The sequence below is a fragment of the Bufo gargarizans genome, chromosome 7, assembly GCF_014858855.1.
Source record: "Bufo gargarizans isolate SCDJY-AF-19 chromosome 7, ASM1485885v1, whole genome shotgun sequence".
NCBI lineage: Eukaryota > Metazoa > Chordata > Amphibia > Anura > Bufonidae > Bufo > Bufo gargarizans.
Genome location: NC_058086.1, coordinates 39,507,444 through 39,530,452, shown reverse-complemented (window position 1 = coordinate 39,530,452; position 23,009 = coordinate 39,507,444). Strand labels below are relative to the sequence as shown.

General features: G+C 45.0%; 1 protein-coding gene across 1 annotated transcript in view; it reads left to right on the top strand.

Annotated features, from left to right (window-relative positions):
• ST6GALNAC3 (ST6 N-acetylgalactosaminide alpha-2,6-sialyltransferase 3) overlaps positions 1-23,009 on the top strand; it is a 236,083-nt gene that overhangs the window by 111,949 nt on the left and 101,125 nt on the right. Inside the window, exon 3 of the mRNA XM_044302370.1 lies at positions 19,830-20,239. Within this exon, the coding sequence (XP_044158305.1) occupies positions 19,830-20,239 (410 nt within the window). The remainder of the gene's footprint in view (positions 1-19,829; positions 20,240-23,009) is intronic.

The window sequence follows — 23,009 nt, the reverse complement described above, 5'->3', positions numbered from 1 at the left end:
GGATGCAGAATATACCAAGATGTCATCCAAATAGACCACCACACACTGCTGCAACAGGTCACGGAAAACATCGTTGATGAATTCCTGGAAGACTGCGGGCGCATTGCACAACCCAAAGGGCATAACCAAGGATTCATAATGACCGATCCTGGTGTTAAACGCGGTCTTCCACTCATCGCCCGCCTTGATCCTTACCAGGTTATATGCCGCCCTCAGGTCGAGTTTGGTAAAGACCGTGGCCCCTTTGAGGTGATCGAACAGCTCGGAAATCAAGGGTATCGGGTAAGCGTTCTTGATCGTGATGCGATTGAGACCCCTGTAGTCGATGCAAGGCCTCAACTCACCGCCCTTCTTTTTCACAAAGAAAAATCCAGCCCCTGCCGGGGACGAGGATTTGCGAATGTGTCCGCGTGAAAGTGCCTCCCTCACGTACTCCTCCATGGCCTCATTCTCCGCTACCGACAGTGGATAGACTTTGCCACGAGGAGGAACGGCACCAGATTGTAACTCTATGGCACAATCGTATGGGCGGTGCGGAGGTAGGGCAACCGCACGCACCTTATCGAATACATCCCGGTACTCCTCGTATTCAGGAGGCAACAGAGAGTCCGAGGAAGTACACAGCAACTTGACAGGCCCATGGATGCAACTAGCCCCACACTGCGGTGACCACGAGAGGATCTCGGCCGATCTCCAATCGAAAGTCGGATTATGCTCCTGGAGCCAGGGGTACCCCAAGACCACCGAGTAGTGTGGAGACGAAATAACCTGGAGACAGACCGACTCTCTGTGAACGGCACCAATGGCCATCCCCACTGGAAGGGTCTCCTGAGTCACGTGTGGCGGCAGAAGGGGTCTGCCGTCTATCGCCTCAAGAGCCAGTGGGGAACCTCGAGGCTGCAGAGGAATGGAATTGGCGGCGGCGAACACACTATCAATGAACAAGCCACCAGCACCAGAGTCCACCAACGCCTGGGTCGTCACCGAGCCCCCGACCCAGGAGAGGACAACAGTAATCAGTGGTTTGTCAACACGGGAAACCGGGGACGAGGAGACTCCACCCAAGATCTGCCCCCGACAGGATCTCAGGTGCGAGCGTTTCCCGGACGGTTCGGGCATGCCAACCGAAAATGCCCACCGAGACCACAGTACATGCATCGGCCCTCGCGTCTCCGGAGTACCCTCTCCCCCTCGGACAGGCGAGCAACCCCCAGCTGCATGGGTTGACCCCCAGACCAGTCATCCCCAGGAGGCGTGGGAGGAGAGGGAGGCACGGGTGGGACAGCAAACGTAGGCGCCAATCTGTTAGAAGGCCTCCGCAGGCTCTCCTTAAAGGAAGGTCTCTCCCTGAGTCTGGTGTCAATCAAAATCAGGAAAGAAATAAGGGACTCGAGCTCCACTGGTAGGTCCTTGGCTGCAATCTCATCCTTCAAGGCATCCGAGAGACCATGAGAGAAAGCAGCGACCAGAGCCTCATTATTCCAGCCCACCTCTGCTGCCAGGGTACGAAACTCAATGGCGTATTCAGCTACGGATCGTGAACCCTGTCTGATGGACATAAGGAGCTTCGCAGCAGAGGCAGCACGAGCCGGCACATCGAATACCTTCCGAAGAGAAGCAACAAAACCGGAAAACTCGGCAACCACCGGATTGTTGTTCTCCCATAAAGGGCTGGCCCAGGCCAAGGCCTTGTCCGAGAGCAGCGAGATCAAGAAGCCCACCTTTGATCTCTCAGTAGGAAAGGCATGTGGCAGCAACTCGAAATAAATGGCCACCTGGTTAAGGAAACCTCGGCACTGAGTTGGCTCTCCCCCAAAGCGCTGTGGAAGGGGGGCAGAACCGGTCATACCCCGAAACACCGCAGGTGCAGCAACAGGTGTCGGGGTAGACTCTGGCGCAACAACCGGAGCGGCAGTAGGAGCGGGCCCAGGAGCGACAACCGACCCATCGGCAACGGAAGCTAAATGAGCCGTGCGTTCAAGCAGGGTTTGTAACGCCACAGCGAACCGACCCAACAGGTGATCCTGCTGATCAAGTCTGGCAACCAGCGTAGGTAGCGAGGATGGCCCTGTACCGTCAGAATTCATGGCTTGGTCCTAATGTCATGGAACCATGAACCAGACGTACAACAGAGATAGGTGGAATAAGAAGGCTTTATTGAAAATCAAGCCGTAGCTAAAGTCCAAACGGATGGCTAAACTGAAGCAGGGTCTTGCGTAGACGGAGGTCAGGAACCAGGAGGGTAGTCAGACGTAGCCAGGATCAGGAACCAACGGGGTAGTCAGACGAAGCCAGGATCGGGAACCAACGGGGTAGTCAGACGAGGCCAGGATCAGGAACCAGAAGCAGCAGCAGTCTTTGAAGCATGTGCACACAGGAGGACCAAGCAAGGAACTGAAGCCACAGACCTTCTATATATATGAGCTAGGCATCCAGCTCCTCCCAGTGGGAAGGAGGAGCCGCAGGGTGGGAGGCTACAAGAAACCCAGAAACCAAGATGGCCGCCAGCACATGTCAAACGAAGGAGAACAGTGAGAAGGTAAGACCATGACAGAGAGACAGGGAGGCAGTACTATCTGTACCTACATCATTTACAGGGAGAGATGGGAAGCAGTACTATCTGTACCTATATCATTTAGAGGTAGAGACAGGGAGGCAGTACTATCTGTACCTCCATCATTTACAGGGAAAGAAAAGAAGACAGTACTGTCTGTACCTACTGTACATAATTTACTAGGAGAGATGGGAAGCAGTACTATCTGTACCTATATAATTTAGAGGTAGAGACAGGGAGGCAGTACTATCTGTACCTATATCATTTACAGGGAAGCAATACTATATGTACCTCCATCATTTACAGGGAAAGAAAAGAAGACAGTACTGTCTGTACCTACTGTACATCATTTACAAGGGGAGACATGGAGGCATCACTATCTGTATGTTCTGCAAGGAAGGCCGTACTAGTAGAATAAATGTATTTTAATATATGAAAAGAACCCAAACATCTTTTAATTATCTGTCTTTTCTCTCTCTCTCTCACGTTGAACTTTGCAGCTCAAATTCATTTTTCGTAGCACCAGTGTTCATCCTGATCCTCCTGGTCCATGCATAAAACATTGCAGCTAAAGTAAAGATATTGACACCGCCAGAACAGGATTTTTCATAGTGCTACATGCTCATTAAAATATGAAGTGCCCTCAGAGTCCTGTATTTATTGCTTTAAATAGCTTTACATCAGATGTCCAATGTTCTGCGCTCTAATATTACATCCTCACTGACCTTGCATCCAGAATAACAAACACCCCACACATAAATCATTACAGTGGAAAGGATCCAGGCGAACATTCTCTTCTCGGTGCGCAGGATACTTTTCACAGGATTACACTTAATTTATTTCATCCCATTTTGCATCCAGCAATGAAATGACCTGGTAGCGTCTGCAGCTGGGGCTTAGGTGTTTGTTTCGCTTCCTGTCTTAGTGAATATCTGTCAACACTAAAAGCTAAAAAATGCAAAACTCCAGAATAAAGAGGAGAGCGAGAGCGGCTTCCCGGGGCTTAAATCCTCCAATATGAAGAAATGCAGGGGTGGACTGGCCATTGACCCTACAGGGAAATTTCTGTCTGCTTCCCCTTACTTGAAATCCTGCTGACAAATGAAGTAGGAGTAGATGTCAGAGAGGAACATATCAATGCGGGATCAGTAGAGGCAGTACTATCTATACCTCCACTATCTGTCCTTATATCATGTACAGCGAGAGACAGGGTTGCAATACTATCTGTACCTTCATACTTTACAGGGAGAGACAGGGAGGCAGTACTATCTGTACCTTCATACTTTACAGGGAGAGACAGGGAGGCAATACTGTCTGTACCTCCATACTTTACTGGAAGAGACAGGGAGGCAGTACTATCTGTACCTTCATACTTTACTGGGAGAGACAGGGAGGAAGTACCATCTCTCCCTCCATACTTTACTGGGAGAGACAGAGAGGAAGTACCATCTCTCCCTCCATACTTTACTGGGAGAGACAGAGAGGAAGTACCATCTCTCCCTCCATACTTTACTGGAAGAGACAGGGAGGCAGTACCATCTCTACCTCCATACTTTACTGGGAGAGACAGGGAGGAAGTACCATCTCTCCCTCCATACTTTACTGGAAGAGACAAGGAGACAGTACTATCTGTACCTACATTATCTACAGGGATAGACAGGGAGGCAGTACTATCTGTACCTACATCATGTACAGGGAGAGACAGGGTTGCAATACTATCTGTACCTTCATACTTTACAGGGAGAGACAGGGAGGCAGTACTATCTGTACCTCCATACTTTACTGGGAGAGAGAGTCAGTACCATCTCTACCTTCATACTTTACTGGGAGAGACAAGGAGGCAGTACTATGTGTACCTACATGATCTACAGGAAGAGACAGGGAGGCAGTACTATTTGTACGTACATCATTTACAGGGAGAGACAAGGAGGCAGTACTATCTGTATTTTCCTCATTTACCGTGAAAAAGATAGAAGTAGTACTATCTGTACTTACATTATCTGGCCAATGCCCCTACAGGGAAATTTCCCAGGGGGCCACCCAAGCCCTCCTCGTGATCACTGGTTAGGTTCATAGTGATCTGATGCTGACAGCATAAATTAATGCTAGAAGCATCTGGTACTTATACATCTGGCTGGCAGAAGAAAGTGCCATCCTGCATTCAGCTGTATTGCCATCTCAGGACTGTGATACAGTTGAATGCTGCGGCGGGGACAGCAGTATTTTGTGCTGCACTGTATATTTGGATCTGCGGGGTGGTATTTTGTCCTGCAGTACAATATTTCTGCCCTGCCTACTTATATTGGCCCTGCCTTCTGTCAGTTTGGACCTGCCTACAACATGGGGCCACTTTTGTTTTCTTTTCCAGGGCCACTTTAAGTTCCCAGTCCGCCCCTGAAGAAATGATGCGTGGGTGCAACAAAGTCTGCTCCGAACAGCCTTACTGTACCTGTATACCACTGCTGTATGTCATGATTTTTCTGTATTCTTGGTCCATAAAATACTAGCGGTCATTTACAAGAATAAAAAAATGAGGAGATAATAACCTAAAAGACTGATAAAAACAGTATATGTGCTACTTTCTTTATCATTTATAGAAGATATTTTAGTCACGCGCAATTGTCATGTTTTTGTTATTATTTTACCAGTTTTTCTTGCCTAAGATTTTTCAGTGTCCAGACTGCATTCAAAGAAGCTCTCTCTCCATCTATCCCAGCACAAGGTCCTATTTGGGTCTTAAAGGGGTTTTACGGCATTGCTATGGTTTTTTACAGATATGCTCATGTAGGTGCCTCTTGTACATCTTCCCCATGTTTTTTCTTTTTTTAACTTAGACTCTCCTGACCCATTTTCACCATGAAAACCAATCCCCCGTTTTTCCATCCGGTGTGGAGCACTTCCTGTTGCTGTATCCAACTGAACCCATAATACACTTCTCCTTCCTCTGCCACAGCTCCAACACCAACCCCTGAACCCCCAGCTAGTTTATAGCCCCTCCCACCCAGCTAGTTCCATAGACACTCCCCTATCACTGCCCCGCCCATGGACATAACATCACACGAAATAAGTAAGAGCTGTATGGACATGGTCATGTGACCAGATAGGAGCAATAAAGGGAAAAGGAATACATTACAAAATAACGGCTACCTTCATAAATGAGTATTTGAAAGGATGCAAACTGAAAAAAAACCTTTAGGCCTCATGCACACGACGGTTGTTGTGTTCCGTGTCCGTTGTTCCGTCGGTCAGTTGAAAACTCAGATAATGCACCGTTTGTCATCCGCGTCCGTGATCCGTGTTTCCAGTCTGTCAAAAAAATATGACCTGTCCTATTTTTTTCACGGACAACGGTTCGTGGACCCATTCAAGTCAATGGGTCCGTGAAAAAACACGGAGGCACACAAGATTGTCGTCCGCGTGTCCACGTCCGTTTTTTTCCTATCATTTGCAAGGCAAACTTAACTTAGATTTTTTTTTCACTTTCCTTCATGTCTGGTGATCCTCCAAAAATCAAGGAAGACACACGGAAACAAAAACAGAAACGGAACAACGGAACCTCGTTTTGCGGACTGTGAAAAAATATTGTCGTGTGCATGAGGCCTTAAAGGGGCATCTGTCAGCAGATTTGTACCTATGACACCGGCTGACCTGTTACATGTGCGCTTGGTAGCTGAAGGCATCTGTGTTGGTGCCATGTTTATATGTGCCCCCCGCATTGCTGTGTAAAATGATGTTTTAATATATGCAAATGAGCCTCTAGGAGCAACGGGGGCGTTGTTGTTACACCTAGAGGCTCTGCTCTCTCTGCAACTACCACTCCACTACCACTATGTAAACGAGCCTCTAGGAGCAATGGGGGAGTTGCCTTTACACCTAGAGGCTCCGCTCTGTTGCGTTTTCTCCACTTCGACTGACCAGGAAAGGTTTGAACACATCATCACGCCTGGCCCTGTCAAAGTGCAGAGGACGCCGGTGTAATGGTGACGCCCCTGTTGCTCCTAGAGCCTCATTTGCATATATTAAAAGATCATTTTTCTCAGAAATGCGGGCACATATGAATATGGGACAAACACAGATGCCTTCAGCTGCTAAGTCCACATGGAACAGGTCAGCCAGTTTAATAGGTACAAAACTGCTGACAGATGCCCTTTAAGACACCCATCTGCAGGTGATTTCTACAGTGTTTTTTTCTCTGTGCTCCGGGGAGGAAGTCTCTTCACGTTAGTTTTCACCTCCCACGTCTAGCAAGCTTCCACAATTGAAAAACTATTATTTGCTTAGAAAGGAAATTGCAGTTTTAATCGACAGGCGGACTAATCATGACATCCTCCTCCGTTTTTATTCAGTTCCATTTCAACTTTATCGATCCAAAGTATGTAAAAAGAATCTATTTTATCCTTGTTTTTTTTTTCTTGTGGCCTTTACTTTCTCTCAACCTCCTTCTATCCCAGAGCAGCAAGTTAGGAAAGACGGTTTGAAAATCATCTACTATGCCTTGGCAATAAAAAAAACCATCTCCCGTTCCTGCTCTGACACCAATCGTAACAAACCACGCCCCTTCATTTAAAGGGTCTGTGTCATGAAACATATTCTACATTTTTTAAACCAGCATCTGGCTCTGAATAAACACTTTTCAAATTGCATGTAATTAAAAATTGTGCATAGCCGGTGAGCTATCCAATAAAATGTATCTGTATAGCGCCACCTGCTGTTTGTTTTTTTCCTTATTTTTATTTTTTTGTCCGTCTCACTGACCTGGTCGCACCTGCTCAATTGAAATCTTCAACTGCCACCAGCCATATTGCGACAGTTACAGGGAGAGAGATGCAGCAGAAAGGACATGCCCCTGACAAAGGGCACACCCCTGAGCTGCCAGGCTGAAAATAATCTAGCAGTGAATGTGGAGATCTCTGGATCCATGTGAGGTACAGGGCTGGTTCTAGCTTTGTTAGAAATAGGTTGTCATGTACTGTATGATGTCTGATTTTCATTTTTTTTACATCAGTCGTGGCAGAACCCCTTTAATTCCTGCCTATTTCAAATCACATAAAAAATGCATTTGTTTCTAAAGTTAACGCCCCTTTAAGAAAAATCTGATCTTTTCATTCGTTCACAGCCAACATCTGGCCTCTGCTGATTTTTAGGGCAAAAAAATGAAAAAACACACATAAAACATCCCCGACTTAGTACTACAAGACCGTTTCCTGATAGGTCAGTCTGCAGGCGGCAGATGCCTCCAGGGTGACAGAGATTGATGGGCAGGAAGGAGAGAGATGAGTAGCAAAGCATTAACAGTATATGACAGCGACGCACAGGCCGAGTGTCAGAATGAATCGGATCAGAGCTTGTACATACTGATGTAGCAGTGCTGTGCACGTCACTGTAGAGGCGGTGAGTTTGTCATCTGGCACTATGTGCTGTAATACCAGAATGCATTATCAAAGCCTGGCGCTTGATAATCAGGATGAACCCCGGCGGAAACAAGTCAATGACAGCTTTCGTACGACCTGCAATACTGTCCATAGAAAATATTACCAAGGAGGAGATGATGACATTAATTTTTCTGCCCAGGACAAAAGGATTTAAAAAGTACCCGTCAGCTCTGACTGTAGTAAATAATTGCATACACCGTAATAAACCATTGTGTTGTGGAACGTCTTTTCTTAGGAATCTGGAATGTGCAGCTCCTCTGTTTTTCCTTCTGGAAATGTAAGAATAAGTTGACAGGTAGCGTAGATGTTGCCATTCCCCTTGTCAGCGCAGTGGGTTTGGACACACTAACTGTTCAATCCGTGCTGACCAGGGACATATTATAGACAAGGGAGATGGTGAAACCCAGGTGTCGATTCGTTCAATGTTTTCAGGAGGAATTAGAGAGGTAAAACACAATGCATAGTGGGAATTTCGGTGGGACTGGCTGATCATCTACTGTGTATGGGGGTGTCCCAACTCTCCCGGGTTCAATTTCATTATGTCCAATCCATTTGTACTCAAGGGTACTCAAAAGAATCTTATAGTACATTCCCCTCCTCCTACTGAGAGAGTATGTTTAGACAAGCCAATTTGACAGATCCTCTATACTACACCACACAGGAGAGCTGACAGATCCTCTATACTACACCGCACAGGAGAGCTGACAGATCCTCTATACTACACAACACAGGAGAGCTGACAGATCCTCTATACTACACAACGCAGGAGAGCTGACAGATCTTCTATACTACACCACACAGGAGACTGACAGATCCTCTATACTACACCACACAGGAGAGCTGACAGATCTTCTATACTACACCACACAGGAGAGCTGACAGATCCTCTATACTACACCACACAGGAGAGCTGACAGATCCTCTATACTACACCACACAGCAGAGCTGACAGATCCTCTATACTACACCACACAGCAGAGCTGACAGATCCTCTATACTACACCGCACAGGAGAGCTGACAGATCCTCTATACTACACCACACAGGAGAGCTGACAGATCCACTATACTACACCACACAGGAGAGCTGACAGATCCTCTATACTACACCACACAGGAGAGCTGACAGATCCTCTATACTACACCACACAGGAGAGCTGACAGATCCACTATACTACACCGCACAGGAGAGCTGACAGATCCTCTATACTACACCACACAGGAGAGCCGACAGATCCTCTATACTACACCACACAGGAGAGCTGACAGATCCTCTATACTACACCACACAGGAGAGCCGACAGATCCTCTATACTACACCACACAGGAGTGCTGACAGATCCTCTATACTACACCACACAGGAGAGCTGACAGATCCTCTATACTACACCACACAGGAGAGCCGACAGATCCTCTATACTACACCACACAGGAGAGCTGACAGATCCTCTATACTACACCACACAGCAGAGCTGACAGATCCTCTATACTACACCACACAGGAGAGCTGACAGATCCTCTATACTACACCGCACAGGAGAGCTGACAGATCCTCTATACTACACCACACAGGAGAGCTGACAGATCCACTATACTACACAGCACAGGAGAGCTGACAGATCCTCTATACTACACCACACAGGAGAGCCGACAGATCCTCTATACTACACCACACAGGAGAGCTGACAGATCCTCTATACTACACCACACAGGAGAGCCGACAGATCCTCTATACTACACCACACAGGAGTGCTGACAGATCCTCTATACTACACCACACAGGAAAGCTGACAGATCCTCTATACTACACCACACAGGAGAGCTGACAGATCCTCTATACTACACCACACAGGAGAGCTGACAGATCCTCTATACTACACCACACAGCAGAGCTGACAGATCCTCTATACTACACCACACAGGAGAGCCGACAGATCCTCTATACTACACCACACAGGAGAGCTGACAGATCCTCTATACTACACCACACAGGAGAGCTGACAGATCCTCTATACTACACTACACAGGAGAGCTGACAGATCCTCTATACTACACCACTCAGGAGAGCTGACAGATCCTCTATACTACACCACACAGGAGAGCCGACAGATCCTCTATACTACACCGCACAGGAGAGCTGACAGATCCTCTATACTACACCACACAGGAGAGCTGACAGATCCTCTATACTACACCACACAGGAGAGCCGACAGATCCTCTATACTACACCGCACAGGAGAGCTGACAGATCCTCTATACTACACCACACAGGAGAGCTGACAGATCCTCTATACTACATCACACAGGAGAGCTGACAGATCCTCTATATTACACCACACAGGGGAGCTGACAGATCCTCTATACTACACCACACAGCTGAGCTGACAGATCCTCTATACTACACCACACAGGAGAGCTGACAGATCCTCTATACTACACTACACAGGAGAGCTGACAGATCCTCTATACTACACCACACAGGAGAGCTGACAGATCCTCTATACTACACTACACAGGAGAGCCAAAAGATTATCTACAGGTCCTTCTCAAAAAATTAGCATATTGTGATAAAGTTCATTATTTTCTGTAATGTACTGATAAACATTAGACTTTCATATATTTTAGATTCATTACACACCAACTGAAGTAGTTCAAGCCTTTTATTGTTTTAATATTGATGATTTTGGCATACAGCTCATGAAAACCCCAAATTCCTATCTCAAAAAATTAGCATATCATGAAAAGGTTCTCTAAACGAGCTATTAACCTAATCATCTGAATCAACTAATTAACTCTAAACACCTGCAAAAGATTCCTGAGGCTTTTAAAAATTCCCAGCCTGGTTCATTACTCAAAACCGCAATCATGGGTAAGACTGCCGACCTGACTGCTGTCCAGAAGGCCATCATTGACACCCTCAAGCAAGAGGGTAAGACACAGAAAGAAATTTCTGAAGGAATAGGCTGTTCCCAGAGTGCTGTATCAAGACACCTCAGTGGGAAGTCTGTGGGAAGGAAAAAGTGTGGCAGAAAACGCTGCACAACGAGAAGAGGTGACCAGACCCTGAGGAAGATTGTGGAGAAGGGACCGATTCCAGACCTTGGGGGACCTGCGGAAGCAGTGGACTGAGTCTGGAGTAGAAACATCCAGAGCCACCGTGTACAGGCATGTGCAGGAAATGGGCTACAGGTGCCGCATTCCCCAGGTCAAGCCACTTTTGAACCAGAAACAGCGGCAGAAGCGCCTGACCTGGGCTACAGAGAAGCAGCACTGGACTGTTGCATGTCATTCGGAAATCAAGGTGCCAGAGTCTGGAGGAAGACTGGGGAGAGGGAAATGCCAAAATGCCTGAAGTCCAGTGTCAAGTACCCACAGTCAGTGATGGTCTAGGGTGCCATGTCAGCTGCTGGTGTTGGTCCACTGTGTTTTATCAAGGGCAGGGTCAATGCAGCGAGCTATCAGGAGATTTTGGAGCACTTCATGCTTCCATCTGCTGAAAAGCTTTATGGAGATGAAGATTTCATTTTTCAGCACGACCTGGCACCTGCTCACAGTGCCAAAACCACTGGTAAATGGTTTACTGACCATGGTATTACTGTGCTCAATTGGCCTGCCAACTCTCCTGACCTGAACCCCATAGAGAATCTGTGGGATATTGGGAAGAGAAAGTTGAGAGACGCAAGACCCAACACTCTGGATGAGCTTAAGGCCGCTATCGAAGCATCCTGGGCCTCCATAACACCTCAGCAGTGCCACAGGTTGATTGCCTCCATGCCACGCCGCATTGTAGCCTCCTGGGCCTCCATAACACCTCAGCAGTGCCACAGGCTGATTGCCTCCATGCCACGCCACATTGAAGCCTCCTGGGCCTCCATAACACCTCAGCAGTGCCACAGGCTGATTGCCTCCATGCCACGCCGCATTGAAGCAGTCATTTCTGCAAAAGGATTCCCGACCAAGTATTGAGTGCATAACTGAACATAATTATTTGAAGGTTGACTTTTTTTGTATTAAAAACACTTTTCTTTTATTGGTCGGATGAAATATGCTAATTTTTTGAGATAGGAAATTTGGGTTTTCTTGAGCTGTATGCCAAAATCATCAATATTAAAACAATAAAAGGCTTGAACTACTTCAGTTGGTGTGTAATGAATCTAAAATATATGAAAGTCTAATGTTTATCAGTACATTACAGAAAATAATGAACTTTATCACAATATGCTAATTTTTTGAGAAGGACCTGTATACTACACCACACAGCAGAGCTGACAGATCCTCTATACTACACAGGAGAGCCAAAAGATTATCTTATACTACTACACTACTGAGCTGCCAGTATAATATTGGAATATTTCTGTAAATGCTTCTGTTTGCACTAATAATGGAATCTATTGATAAACAATATAGTTCTAAAGCAAGTTAAGTAAGTGGCTATTTAGTATTTGTATAATGGTCTGAGTGTCTGGAGTTTGAAAGCCTAGGTCCTTGACCGAAGACATTAGCTTTGGCTTTTATGGCTGGTGGGAGGCGAACATAGTTTCTAGAACAAAAACATCACATTTCAGAAGAGACTCTATCTCTTGCCTCTGTTAAAACACAATTCACGGCTCTCGTTACTTTTGTGAAATACTATTACACTAATTGAATATGGATAAAGACATTTGTGAAATCACCGTACTCTCCTTTATTATAATGTTTATGTGTTCCTGTAAAGCTAGAGATCACCATTATGACCACAATTATAGATCCCTCAAGGGGTTGCCAGACAGATTTACTATGCATATTTTGCACAGACACAAAGGCATTTGGACCTCAAGGTAATATCTGTAGCCAACCCTCTGCCACCACCACCACCACATTCAGTTGGAAGTCTAGTCATGCTTTCTAAACCACTCGTGGTCATGCTCTCAGGCAGTACTAATAAAACTCAGAGCAGTGCCTATATAGAAAGCCTTTCCATTAGGTTCCAGAGTGCCGCCCTGGCAGTAGGCCTGCAGAGAACCCCTGAGGAGCTGGAGTGGAAGATGAGAGTGGCAGTCAATCACAGTGGCTTTCCTCACACCAATGCTCCCTAGGGCTGTGCCATGAAAGGAGGGGGGAGCTTTTCTCCCTGGTTCTGGGGCTCCTGCCTGATGGTAGTTGAGGTGTCCATAATGTTAAGTGTTTCTAATGAGTGCTAGACAAAGTGCGTATGGTGCATTAGTCAGTGACCAGGGCACAATAGGAGTTGTAGTACATCCAAGGATAGCAAAACGCAGTTCCAACTATACACAATGCAGTTCTTCCCAGATAACAATGTATGGATTTAGGTAAGGATTGCAGTTATGGCCTTCTTCTCTTTCTATCTTTCTCAAGGGTCTTCCTGCAGAATCTGTGGTGGGCAATCATACTCTTTCTATGGTGACTGTAATATCCACTGAGGGATACAGGGTTTTAGAGATACGACTGGCTAGGTTGTGTCCAGGTGTGAAAAGTGTCCTAACGGTGTGCCTCACTGCAGTAAAGTATTGGGAGCTTTTGGTAGCAGGTTACATTACTGACTCCAATGCTCAGCCACGCAGATTCTAGGTTCTCTAGTTCTCTCATTCATCTTACTCATTCTCTCCTTCTGTAGATCATGCAGAGATCAGTGAGTCTCTGTAGCTTTCTGAGCCCAGAGGAGGGAGCATAAGGCTACTATCACATATGCGTTTTGGTTTCAGGTTTTAAGATCCGGCAGAGAATCTCAATACCTGACCAAAACAGTTCCGTTTTTATTACACATCAGTACGCATCCATTCTGTTAGGATGCAGTTGTGTGAAATCAAAATAAATACATTGAAAGTCAATGGAAACAGGATCCGTTTTTTTTTAGTATCCTAAAAAAACTGATCCATCTCCATTGACTTACGTTGTTTTTAGTGACGGATCCAGTTTGTTCCGTTTTGATGACTATGAACAAAACCGCAGTTCGCATCAGTTTTGTGTCCAGTCACAAAATGGAATGCTGATGGAGCGGAAGGCATCCTGATGCATCCTGAACCGATCTCTTTCCATAAGGCTACATTTACACGTCAGTATTTTCCTATATCCCGATTTTCGGTCCGTTTTTTGCGGATCCGTTGTTCCTGAAAATGTTTCCGTATGTCATCCGTTTTTTGCGGATCCGCAAAAAACGGAAACATGTATAAATTTCAATAATCAAATAAAGTTGTTTGGAATTCATTGAAAAAAAATTGAAAAAAATAAAATAAAAAATTTGTTATGTGTTTCCAGGAACGGAATCCGCAAAAAACGGATGACATACGGAATGACATCCGAATGTCTTCCGTTTTTTGCGGATCCATTGACTTTGCATTGTACCAGGATCCGATTTTTGCGGAACATAATAGGACATGTTTTATATTTAAACGGACATGCGGAACGGAACAACGGAAACGGACAGCACACATTGTGCTGTCCGATTTTTTCCAGGACCCATTGAAAATGAATGGGTCCAGATCTGGTCCTGATCTGTTCCGCAAAAAACTGAACAGATCAGGAAAGAAAAAAACGGACGTGTGAATGGACCCTTAAGATTACATGGGGACAAAACGGAACCGTTTTGGCGCGGACTTAAAAACCAGAATGCCACGACACATATGTGAAAGTAGCTCAATCACTGCTTCCTCTCTCCGCAAAACTCCAGTCTAGACTGACTTAAGGTTACCCCTAACATCCTACAAGGACTGAGCCAGGGTGGTTAACCCTGGCTGTGCTATCCATACATAGTTATGCTGGGTAGTATGCATAACATGACAATACATAAGGCTACTTTCACACTCGCGTCTCGGGCGGATCAGTCATGGATCTGCAAAAAACTGATCCGTTACAATAATACAACCGCATGCATCTGTCATGAACGGATCCGTATGTATTATCTGTAACATAGCCAAGACGGATCCGTCATGAACTCCATTGAAAGTCAATGGGAGACGGATCAGTTTTCTATTTTGCCAGATTGTGTCAGAGAAAACCAAAACGCTGCCTGCTGCCAAACAGATCCGTCCTGGCACACAATGTAAGTCAATGGGGACGGATCCGTTTGGCTGCAGGCAGCGTTTTGGTGTCCGACTCCAGAGCGGAATGGAGACTGATCGGAGGCAAACTGATGCATTCTAAGCGGATCCTTTTCCGTTCAGAATTCATTAGGGCAAAACTGATACGTTTTGGATCGCGTGTGAGAGCCCTGAACGGATCTCACGAACAGAAAGTCAAAAAGACCTAACAATGCAAGACTCATTTTAGTACATACTGTATGGTATAACTCTTATACACTCACCTAAAGAATTATTAGGAACACCATACTAAGGCTACTTTCACACTTGCGCTTGATCGGATCCGTTCTGAACGGATCCGATCATATTAATGCAGACGGAGGCTCCGTTCAGTACGGATCCGTCTGCATTAATAACTTAGAAAAATTTCTAAGTTCGCAAGTAGCCTGAGCGGATCCGTTCAGACTTTCAATGTAAAGTCAATGGGGGACGGATCCGCTTGAAGATTGAGCCATATGGGCTCATCTTCAAGCGGATCCGTTCCCATTGACTTACATTGTAAGTCTGAACGGATCCGCACGCCTCCGCACGCCTCCGCACGGCCAGGCGGACAGCTGAACGCTGCAAGCAGCGTTCAGCTGTCCGCCTGTCCGTGCGGAGGCGAGCGGAGCGGAGGCTGAACGCCGCCAGACTGATGCAGTCTGAGCGGATCCGCTCCATTCAGACTGCATCAGGGCTGGACGGAGGCGTCTGGGTCCGCTCGTGAGCTCCTTCAAACGGAGCTCACGAGCGGACCGACGAACGCTAGTGTGAAAGTAGCCTAATAGGGTGTTGGACCCCCTTTTGCCTTCAGAACTGCCTTAATTCTACGTGGCATTGATTCTACAAGGTGCTGATAGCATTCTTTAGAAATGTTGGCCCATATTGATAGGAGAGCATCTTGCAGTTGATGGAGATTTGAGGGATGCACATCCAGGGCACGAAGCTCCCGTTCCACCACATCCCAAAGATGCTCTATTGGGTTGAGATCTGGTGACTGTGGGGCCATTTTAGTACAGTGAACTCATTGTCATGTTCAAGAAACCAATTTGAAATGATTTGAGCTTTGTGACATGGTGCATTATCCTGCTGGAAGTAGCCATCAGAGGATGGGTACATGGTGGTCATGAAGGGATGGACATGGTCAGAAACAATGCTCAGGTAGCCCGTGGCATTTAAACGATGGCCAATTGGCACTAAGGGGCCTAAAGTGTACCCAGAAAACATCCCCCACACCATTACACCACCACCACCAGCCTGCACAGTGGTAACAAGGCATGATGGATACATGTTCTCATTCTGTTTACGCCAAATTCGGACCATTTGAATGTCTCAACAGAAATGGAGACTCATCATACCAGGCAAAATTTTTCCAGTCTTCAACAGTCCAATTTTGGTGAGCTCGTACGAACTGTAGCCTCTTTTTCCTATTTGTAGTGGAGATGAGTGGTACCCGGTGGGGTCTTCTGCTGTTGTAGCCCACCTTTCTTTCCCATTCTGACATTCAGTTTGGAGTTCAGGAGATTGTCTTGACCAGGACCACAACCCTACATGCATTGAAGCAACTGCCATGTGATTGGTTGACTAGATAATCGCATTAATGAGAAATAGAACAGGTGTTACTAATAATTCTTTAGTTGAGTGTAGAAGTGCCCATAGTTGCAAACTCATTTTAGTCCCAATAGTTTTACTCTCACAGTACCCCCCACAGTGCCATACTCATTTTAGTCCCAATAGTTTTACTCTCACAGTACCCCCCACAGTGCCATACTCATTTTAGTCCTCATGGTTTTACTCTCACAGTACCCCCCACAATGCCAGATTCATTTTAGTCCTCATGGTTTTACTCTCACGGTAGCCCCCACAATGCCAGATTAATTTTAGTCCTCATGGTTTTACTCTCACGGTAGCCCCCATAGTGCCAGATTCATTTTAGTCCTCATGGTTTTACTCTCACGGTAGCCCCCATAGTGCCACTTTCAGAGTTGCCCCTACAATGTCAGAGCTATGTTTGCCACCATAGCGTTAATCTCACAATAGCTCCTACAGCGCCAGACTCACTTTAGCCCCATAGTTTTACTGTCAGAGCAGCTCCCATAGTGCCAGATTCATTTTAACCCTCATGGTGCCACTTTCAGAGTAGCGCTCACAATTCCAGACTCGCTTTAGTCCCCATAGTATCATTCAGTATAGGAGATATGCAACAGGAGTGTTTTGGTACTGAACACTAGTGTTTGAAGCTTGTAAATTTTTTGTGTTCTACTTCCCAACAGTCCAAGATAAGCACCATCAAAGGCAAAGTTCTCACCTTGCCTCTTGGACGACTATGGGTTTGCCCACCAAACCATTGAAAAAAAAAAAAAGAATAGATTCTACCTCAGTATGGACACCCCCTTTAAGCCACACCTCTTTAGATATCTCAAGCCAGTTTTACCACCTTCCCGCTACCGGAAGATACTTTACACGATTCAGATGCTTTCTCATGTGTATAGTAAACAGCTGTATCTGGAAATCGCTCTTCTTCACACTTGTATCCATATGTTTTTCTTAAGGCGCCGTCTTTTGTGTCTTCAGAAACGGCTTCTATTCTGTGGGTAACCAAATACAATTAAAACAATAACGACTTTATTACCGCGGCTCCTTCTTTACATATTTAATTATATTGCTCATTATGGTTAAAAAAAACACCTCATCTGAACACTGAAATATGCATATTTGTTATTTCTTACTATCAAAATGACATTTATTATCCGTTTAAAATCTCAGTGCTTTACAGGAATCCAAGAGCGATAAGAGTGGCGCTGGTTGGATTCTGGAGGAGCGGCGCAGATTATAGCTGACATGCTTTGTTAGGAGACAATTCATATAACTAACCGTAATCTCTCCCAGCAAAGCAGACTGCAATTTATACGTATAAATAAAATATGCAATGTGCTGCTCGCTTTTATATTGCTTTTCTGTTTTATGCCCAGATTATCCATAAATCTATTCAATAAAATTGAAGCAATATTAATGGCATTCACTTTCTTGTTTTCTATCTATGGCTTTTTTGATTGAAAAAGAAAATATCCAGCATGAGAAGCGAATCGTTATTCCGCATCTGTCTTTTTTTAGGATGGCATCTGAAAAAGATAATAACAAAAGGATGGTGGAGGGAGATGGCAGAAGAGGAAAAATGGTTACAAGTAAAACTTCTGCTCAGAGGTGCTACATGTGAAATATTAGATCATTGTACAAACAGAAATTCCCCAATATCTTATTAGTCTTGAGTCAAAAGTCAGGAACCACCAAAGTATTTTCTGCATTATGATGTGTATACCCTATTATCTATCTATCTGTAGAGATCGCCTTGTGGTTCGCCTGGTGGTTGTTTCACAGCAAACTTTACGCATTCGCGATTTGCCATACATGCGAACATATGGCGATGTCCGCCGGCGCCATATTCTTTTGCATTGCACCAAACTTTGACCCATGACACATCCATCAGGTAGGACAGAACAGCCAATTGAGACGTTTCAGCACATGGACACACCCGCACCCTATAATAGAACCCGATCCGGCAGCCATTTTACATTCTGTGTTTTGCCAGTGTAGGGAGAGGTTGCTTTGTGGAGCAGGGATGGACTATTAGGGACACCAAACACTATCTAATAGGGCCACAAAAGTCCTTTTAAGGACTGGTATAGGTGTGCTATCGATAGGTGTGATATACTGAGGGGTGTGATATACTTTTAATGTACTTTCTAACATAGAAAGTATATTATAGTGCATTTGTATTGTGCAGCAGTTGTGTGCGGTTCTGCTGCGATACTGCAGCTATACAGAGGGACAAACACTATTGGAAAAACTATTTGCAACGGGTGTGATATACCTGCTTCTACAAAAATACTAATTGACGGCTGCGATATACCTGTTGCCCCAAATAAATAGGGTGGTGTGATATAACTGTTGTGGCAAAAAAAAATTATTGAGGGCTGCGATATACCTGCTTCCACAAAATACTGATTAAGGGGTTCGATATACCTGTTTCCACCAAATATTTATTGAGGCCTGTGATATACCTGCTCCCACAAAATACTGATTAAGGGGATTGATATTCCTGCTTCCACAAAACATTACATTAGGGTGACCGCCTAATGTACCTCCAGCCAAATAATCACAAGTTCTTTTTTGTCAGGTGAATGCTTAATTTTTGGGGCCTGTACTCCCGTGGCCTAAAATAAAAAATTTCTAGGCTCCAGCAGGACACGTTTTTGAGAGTTTCTCTTAAGACACATAAAAATGGCCCCTGATTAAAATACATATTTTTTTGTGGGAATGTTTGCCAATGATCCCCCTCTGGTATGTCACTGTCCATATTGTGGGGCTATTTGTGCACTTCTAGTAAGTATTTGGTTTCTGCAAATATGACCTGAAGGTTTTTCAGGTTCGCCTGCCATTAAAGTCAATGAGGCCCACCACGAACGCGCGGTTCGCGAACATTTGATCACGAATGCACGTTCGCGAACCGTCCCGGCCGATGTTCGTCCATCACTATCTATATATCTGTCTATCGATAAGAAACACAACTCTTTTAATGAAAATCAGAAGGCTGTGGTCTTTAGAGATTCTGAACTTGCTAAGGGTTACCTAGACGTATGAGCTCAGAGAAGATTGGATTCCATTCCTTAATAAAAAAATAAATAAATAACATTTTGTATTCTTCTCCTGTTTGTATAGTTGACAAACCCCTACAGTATGTTTCCTTAACATCCCATAAAATAATGAACATTTTTGGCTTCTTCTCCAGCCTCTCCAACTGGACTGCAATCATTGTGCAATCGTCTCAAATTCCGGACAGATGACGGGTCAGAAGGCAGGGCACGAGATCGACCAGTCTTCTTGCATATGGAGAATGAACAATGCTCCAACCAAAGGCTATACAGAAGATGTTGGTAAAAGGACCACAATCCGAGTGGTGTCCCACACAAGTGTACCTCTGCTACTGAAAGACCCCGATTACTTCTTCAAGGAAAGCAATGATACAATCTACGTCATATGGGGGCCATTCAGGAACATGCGGCAAGACGGAAAAGGAATAGTGTACAACATGTTACGCAGAACAGTGGAAAATTACAGTAGTGCCAAGGTTTACCTCACGACGGAGATGCGCATGAACTACTGCGACACCATCTTCAAGAAAGAGACCGGTAGAGATCGGTGAGATGCATGCTTTTCTATGGGGTAATTACAAAATATCATGTGATTTATATATTTGCATGTATAAGATATTAGCTGAATCGGGGTCCATGATATTAAACTATTAATTCATGCAATTAAATAGTGATATAGTATAGATCGGAAATCATGGTAGTTCCTATCAGAAAGATAAGGTTGCATGGCTCATTTCAAGCACCACAGAAGAAGTTTTTGGCTCTTTGGGGTATGGTGTCATTCTTCAGTCCTCTCCTTTAACTACTTTACCGTTGCTATTATATCCAACTTGTCAATACTTCGTTATAACTCTTGACATTAATCCATATTAGGGTCTAAATCTTATTTTGGTGACTGTCAGCATATTTTTTCATATCAGGATTTGTCCCACACGGGACCAAAAATTATATTTCTCAAGCATATATGCAGTGAGCCCCTGAGGAGCCAGAGCATAGGATGGGAGTGATAGTGGCCCTAATAAGATGTTGTGTCACCGTGTACTCTCTCAGGCAGTCGCTTCCTGGGTTTTGGTGCAGCGAAAAGGTGGTGTAAAAGGATCAGAGACATAGAAGAACAGCAAACATTTTTCTTTACTGAGTGCAAATGATGAGTTACAGTACATCCAACTGTTGTCTGTACAAGGTACAATGTCTCCACAGCCAGATGATGAGGTATGGTGGCAGGCGAGATGGCAGACAATAGCACTCTAGAGTAGTCCTTTCTCTCTCTCTTGATATCCCTTCGCTAACAGCAATTAGCTGTTCACTTGTGATTTGCAGGCTTTTGAGTGTGCTTGTCCTGAACTGTGGTGATGGGTGTCTTAACTTGTTATCCCCTCACCTGCAGTGTAGTTTGTATAGCTGTAGTGCTGATCACTTTGCTGACTTTTCAAACTGTAGTTTGCATTACTACTGGTGGGCTGGGACCCTGCAGTCTCCCTGGAGTAGTGGTCCACACAGATGAGCTGTTTTCATAGTCCCAGGTCCCTTGGAGCGGGAGCAGATGGACGTACTACCTTGCTCCATCCAGGCTTGCTCAACTAACTCACCCTATAAATTGCTAGAGCTCCCTCTCTTGGCAGGAAGTAGGACCAGGAGGGGAGGACTGGGAATGGTAAGTTTAATTCCTTATGCCAACCATACCTGAAGTTTCATTCCTGAAGCATACAGCAGATATCTAAAACATAATATGACATTTGTACAAAATATAACAAACAGTTGCAGATACCACATCAGGGGTATTACATATACATAAGGTCAACTCCTTTATCACCTAAGTATGCAAAACTTAGGAGAACATGCAAAGTCAATGTAGATGTTGCCCTGATTGGAACCCTTGGCTACAATGCAACATGAGAACTCCTCTAAGCCTTGAGCCACCAGGCCACTCACTGGCCAGCAATCTGGCCAGGTTTGTATTTACAGATCCAACCGTCCTGTATGAAAACGTGGCATGGCCCAACACCCAGTCTTTTTGAGACTACATTAAGGGGGTGTAAGGAACTGCAGTATGGCTCCATACAAGTGGTCTCCAGTGATTGAGGACCCAGACTCAAGATAACAGCTGCAGTAAGCAAGAACAAGAACTTCTGAAAGGCTGCAATCCAAATCTCAACCACTAGATGGCCACACATAGACACATATGGCATAAACAACTCCCGACAGAGTATCACAAAATCCAGTTTTTTTCATAGTTCTCATACATCTCACATCTCAGGATCCATAACCAAGAAAAAAGGTTAGTAAGGACACATCTGTACTCATTGCCCCCTAAGACCCTTTAACTATTTCAAGGTCACATTTTCCCTGCTGTCCTCACATGGAGCGCAGCCTTTTTTTGGCTTCAGTCTCCACTTCTCCCAACACTTTCTGCAGTCTTTATAGATGTATAAATTTTGCTTTACGTTATTTGAGGCTCCCTCCCGCTTCGCATCTACAGCCACATCGTAATAACATCAGTATCGTCGGTACATTGTTCCCTCATTACACATGAGCCCCCACAGGAGCCGGGGAAAGGAACCATTCTGCATTATTTATTCTCTGATATCTGGTGAAGTGCCGTTCCTAGTCAGGCCTTCGGGCACAATTATGGAAAGCTATTGAACATATCTTACATTATGAAACTCCGAGAGAAACTTTGAAAAAAAAATGGTGTAAAATGGGCGATATGACAGTGTCAGGCGAGCGGTCTTATCTGGAGCCTCCGTGGTCCGGGAAACATTTTTTTATGATAATTAGTCTCTGCTCCCTCATAAACCATAACTCAGCTCTCACTGATAAAAGTCCCGGAGTTATTGAAATGTAATTTGTTTGGTTTAAATTGAAGATTCAAGTCTCATTTAAAGAGTATTAGATTACCGGGGGAAATACAGTTTGTCAGAGAAAGTAATGGATCTCACTACCCGGCTGAACAATGTAGAAAGGAATGACTACATCAAAGTCCTACAAGGAGATAAGAACGTTATGGCAGCTGAAGCGCCTGCTGATGGGGAGACATTAGACATTGTTTCAAATGACATACCATTGTACTAACACGATGCGTGTGGTTGGACAAAAGGTTCAGACTGACTCGGAGATGAAACAATCAACCTTAAAGGCGCTGTACACCTTCGGGGCAATTTTTTTTTTATGATTTCATTTTACTCATTTTGGGCTATGGATCATTTTTTCAATTGGGCTTTATTAAAAAATATTGAGCCGTTCTGTCACAAAAGGTTAACTGTTTGTCTAGGGGTGTCCCTCCGGCAGTGGGCGCCCAGCCGCGCCCATTGCTTCGG